Raw genomic sequence first — 4,538 nt, 5'->3', positions numbered from 1 at the left:
GCCCGCCCCCGGAGCGCCCGCCCCGCCACGCCCCGCCCCGCCGCCGCCGCCTGAACGGGGTTTCTGGGTTACGCGTTACAACGCGCCCCGTGCGCCCCGCCCAGCCCCGGCGCCCGCCCGGCCCGTCCCCCGGTGTCCCGGTGCCGTCCCCGCCCGGGCAGCGGCTCCCGGCCCGCCCCGGCCCCGCGCGATGGCGGCCGCTGCAGCACCGCCGGGAGCCGCCGGGGGCGCTGCGGCGCCGGGCGGCAGGGCGGTGCTGATTGGCTGCCGGCGCGGGTATATAAGGGCGGCGGAGGCGGTGCCCGGATCTCTTCCGCCGCCATTTTCTGCCGGGCGCAGGTCTCCGCTGTCTCCGCCGCTCGCCCGAGCACCCCCGCCGCCCTCGCCCCGCCATGGAGGACGCGACCGAGATGAGCGGCGGCCAGGAGGAGTTCGCCGAGGGCTCCAAGATTAACGCGAGCAAGAACCAGCAGGACGACGGGTAAGGCCGGGAATGATATGGGGGGGGGGGGAGGGGAAGGGAGAGAATCGCGCCTCCGTCTCCTTTGCCCGCCCTGCGGCGCGGGGAGGGAGGGGGGGAGGCGGCTCGGTCGCTGGAGGGTGCGGGGCCTTCCTTTCCCACCCCATGGCCGCGCCCGCCTTTGTGTCCCGGGCGGGTGACCCAGTTTCCGCGGGGCGGGGACGGGAGCGGGAGCGGGGGGGGCCGGTCGGGGCCGTGACGTCACCGGCAGCCTATGGGGGCGCGGGGCGGCCCCGCCGCTCCCTCCGCGCTCCCTGCGCCCGCTCCCGCATCCCGACGTACTTCCTGCCCTTCAGGAAAATGTTCATCGGAGGCCTCAGCTGGGACACCAGCAAGAAGGACCTGACGGAGTACCTCTCTCGGTTCGGTGAAGTTGTGGATTGCACGATCAAAACAGACCCGGTCACTGGAAGGTCGAGGGGTTTTGGGTTCGTGCTCTTCAAGGATGCTGCCAGCGTGGAGAAGGTGGGTGGGTTTCCTGGGGATCGATGGTGCGAAGCTGGCTTGTGTTATGGTACGGGTCTGAGACTTCGTTTCCTTTTTTGCTTTTTAGGTGTTGGAACTGAAAGAACACAAACTGGATGGGAAGTTAATAGATCCTAAAAGGGCAAAAGCCCTAAAAGGGAAGGAGCCACCAAAAAAAGTGTTTGTTGGTGGGCTGAGTCCAGATACGTCTGAAGAACAGATTAAGGAGTACTTTGGTGCTTTTGGCGAGGTATAGTATAACATATATAACAACAGCTGGCATATAACAACAGCTTTGGTTTCCAAGTGCGGTTTTAGCTCTGTCTTAAGACAGAAGAATTTGTGAGGAGAGAGTTGGCTCAGGCTCATACAATGCTAGAGATTGTTAAATCTCTATGTTAATGATTCTGTAGTGTTGTGATGGTCTGATTTATAGCTGCCAGAAGTAGTCAGCACAGATGCTACACTGCCAAATGGTTCTGGTGGCATAAAAAGTTGCTCAGAGATTTCATGCATTGTTTATATGTGTTTCAATTTCAGATCGAAAATATTGAACTTCCCATGGACACAAAGACGAATGAAAGGAGGGGCTTCTGTTTCATCACATACACAGATGAAGAGCCAGTAAAGAAGTTACTAGAAAGCAGATACCATCAGATTGGTTCAGGCAAGGTATGAAAGCTCTCCTTCTTAGCATGTGAAATAGATTATTTCTGTAGGCGTCCGCGAAAGCAACTCACAAAATGGTCTTGAAATTCTTGATGAGTTAAAGCATTTCTGTTCTTACAGTGTGAGATCAAAGTAGCACAGCCCAAGGAGGTATACAGGCAACAGCAGCAGCAGCAGAAAGGAGGGAAAAGCAATACTTCTGGTGGACGTGGAGGCGGAAGAGGGCGTGGACGGGGTGAGTGTTTTCAGTGGTTAAACAAATATAAGTACTCGTGTGTCTGTAGATATACCAGGTTTCAGGCTCTATGCTGATCTTGTTTCTAAACTGAATGAGTAAAGTAGCCTGTTAAATGGTATTTTGGTGATTGTGATTGCTTGTGGAAGCTTAGGAGTGTGTTCTTGCTCTGCTTGCCTTCAAATGGTGAAGTGGCAGGCTGGGTGTAGGGTTCTTTTGCACACCCATGGTGGATAGTGTAGCCAGCGCAGTTAACCCTTTCACATGAAGGGATGCGCTCTTGGTGGGCTCATGGGTGAGAAACCAAGGGCTGTTTGCTGAAGAGGATGGCAGTCACTTTGCTACGCTTTGCAAATGGATCAGAAGCAATCAGCTGTTACATTACAGGTTAATGCATTTCAATCTTCAAGTTAGTACAACTAACACAACACAGTAAGGTATAATTTGGTGCTCAGGCAATTCCTGATCCAAAATGGCAGTTAAAGGAAAACAACAGGAGCTGCTGTAACGTGCCTTTCTCTGATGCTGTGTGTTTTAAGATCTTAAGTCACATCTCTTGTATCCAAATGAGAAGCCTCAATTCTTTTTCGAAAATGATTGTTTTTAGGGAGGTAAGAGGATTCTTCAGGTAATAGCTCTGCTATAGAAAGATTGCCATTGAAAGTTAAATGAAGTGACATAGAAGAGAAATAAGTTCTGTAACTTACACTTGCTATACTTGGTTTCAGGTCAGGGACAAAACTGGAATCAAGGATTTAATAACTATTACGATCAAGGATATGGAAATTACAATAGCGCTTATAGCGATCAAAGCTACAGTGGCTATGGAGGATATGACTACTCTGGATACAACTATCCCAACTATGGATATGGGCCGGGATACACAGACTACAGTGGTAAGTGGATTTGATCTCATTCCCAATAACAAGAACGTGCATCTTTAAACAAGGGCCTCTTCTAGTAAGTTGCTCTGTAAAGTCTCTTGGCACGTGGCTCTAAAAGATGAGATCTCTTGGTGTGCTGTATGTGAAGTCCCCTTCAGAGGTTGGATGTTAATGCTTCTGGGTTTTGTTTTTTCCCTCTCGTGTTACGTACAGGCCAGCAAAGCACATACGGAAAGGCGTCCCGTGGCGGCGGCAACCACCAAAACAACTACCAGCCGTACTAAAGCAGTACCTAGTACTTGAGCAAACAGGTGTGTACTTGAGTGCAAGGTCCACTCTGAGTATGTCTAATCTAATTTAAAGATCAATAGACAAACGAAGAGTAAAAACTTGCCTAGCATGACTTTTCCTTTAATTAAGCTTTTGTTAACTTAAAAAAATAATTTTTTTTTTTAAAACCAGCTTTGCCTACGTGTCTATAGATCTTTAACTTTGTAAAAACGTGACTTTATCTTCTTTAGTACTTCAGAAAAACATAAGAGTTTTTCTGGTTTGCGTTGTGTACCAGGTGATCTAGAGGAATAATTAAACTTATTAGAAGTATTAACAGGTAAAGTACTGAAATGGGTACAACTTAAGGAAAACAAGAATGTTGTCTTCTAACTCTGACATTATACCTTGTTTGTACCCGCCAGCGGGAACTTCATTGCAGGCCGTGTGTCACCCTGACCACGTCTATCTCTGGGGTCGCACGTTGCAGGCAGAGCGCAAGGCATACACCAGAAAACGCTGTCCTGTGGTATGGTCTCTTCCAACTTCATGTACCAGCGTAAAGATTAAAGTGGAAAACTTCAGACTTTGGCTTCTTTTTTTTAATCTTTTTTGGAGATTAAGTGTCTTTAACTTAAATGGTTTTTTACAGGAGTTAAAGTACATAAATGCCTTTACAGCTTAATCATTTGGTCTTCTGTTTAGTGTTGTATTTCAATTGTGGAACCTCATTTTAAATGTGCATTCTTTAAGATTTTAATGCTTGCTTTTTTCTTTTTATAGCTAATAGTGAAATCTGCAAACCAAAACGAACTTTTAAATCTGGAAAAACATTAAGGATCATATGCATATGAACTGTCTGAACTAAATTGACGTGACTTGTGTTGCACATAAGTCATATAGATGTATAAACAAATAATTAGAAACCCTTTTGGCAGTGTTTCCAGTGGGAAAAAAAACCTGATCCAGAGCCCACCTATTAGTCTAAATCAGCTGTTGTTTTTGGAACAGCTTCCTAAATGGGCTGAATGGCAATATTTGGGAAGATGAATTACTGAGGGGTAACAAAACCTCTTGTGTTACCTTAATAAATATGCATATGATCTTTAACAGTGAAGAAAGGAATATATAGAAGACTTAAAGCAGTTCATGAAAATGGACCTTTTAACAATTCTGTAGTAACTGTCACAGATCTGACATGCATTTTGTCTTTGATTTTTTAGGTAGAGGTACTGCAGCAAAAAAGCCATCTCGCAGCGCATCGTGAGTGAATGGAGGGGTGATCTTCGTGAGAGGAAATGACTATTTTGTAAAAGACTTTTAGTGAACGACACAACTGTGTCCAACTGTACATAGCGGCCGACTAGTTTTCTTTTATGGTTTTTACTTTCTTTTTGCCATTCATGTTATGACACAATGTGGACTTGTGTTTATACAAACTTTATTTGTATAATTTCATGTTAAAGGATTCTCTAATAAATGCTTACTTAAGTGA

General features: G+C 46.9%; 1 protein-coding gene across 4 annotated transcripts; it reads left to right on the top strand.

The window, feature by feature from the left end:
* The first annotated feature begins 293 nt into the window (after positions 1-293).
* On the top strand, positions 294-4,538 carry HNRNPDL (heterogeneous nuclear ribonucleoprotein D like). Of its 4 annotated transcripts, XR_010429948.1 has the most exons (9): positions 294-481; positions 817-985; positions 1,074-1,235; positions 1,526-1,657; positions 1,775-1,889; positions 2,618-2,785; positions 2,987-3,084; positions 3,469-3,572; positions 4,267-4,538. XR_010429948.1 is itself a non-coding variant. In XM_064651634.1 (8 exons), exons 1-7 carry the CDS (start codon positions 393-395, stop codon positions 3,055-3,057), a joined length of 906 nt encoding a protein of 301 aa, XP_064507704.1. In that variant the 5' UTR covers positions 294-392; the 3' UTR covers positions 3,058-3,084; positions 4,267-4,538. The 4 variants fall into 4 exon arrangements, 3 of the variants coding, with proteins under 3 accessions (XP_064507704.1, XP_064507705.1, XP_064507703.1); XM_064651634.1 differs by lacking the exon at positions 3,469-3,572; XM_064651635.1 differs by lacking the exon at positions 4,267-4,538 and having other exon boundaries at positions 3,469-3,629.

Source organism: Pseudopipra pipra, chromosome 4 (genome assembly GCF_036250125.1).
Source record: "Pseudopipra pipra isolate bDixPip1 chromosome 4, bDixPip1.hap1, whole genome shotgun sequence".
In the NCBI taxonomy this organism is placed as follows: Eukaryota; Metazoa; Chordata; class Aves; order Passeriformes; family Pipridae; genus Pseudopipra; species Pseudopipra pipra.
The sequence above is the reverse complement of the archived record's forward strand: the minus strand, read 5'-3'. Positions and strand labels throughout refer to the sequence as shown.

What these genes read in the sequence shown, in the direction of transcription:
- HNRNPDL (XM_064651634.1), top strand. Translation starts at nt 393, where the DNA reads ATGGAGGACGCGACCGAGATGAGCGGCGGCCAGGAGGAGTTCGCCGAG. An exon ending in ATGCTGCCAGCGTGGAGAAG is followed by an intron (nt 986 to 1,073) that starts GTGGGTGGGTTT and finishes TTTGCTTTTTAG; the next exon opens with GTGTTGGAACTGAAAGAACA. An exon ending in ATCAGATTGGTTCAGGCAAG is followed by an intron (nt 1,658 to 1,774) that starts GTATGAAAGCTC and finishes CTGTTCTTACAG; the next exon opens with TGTGAGATCAAAGTAGCACA.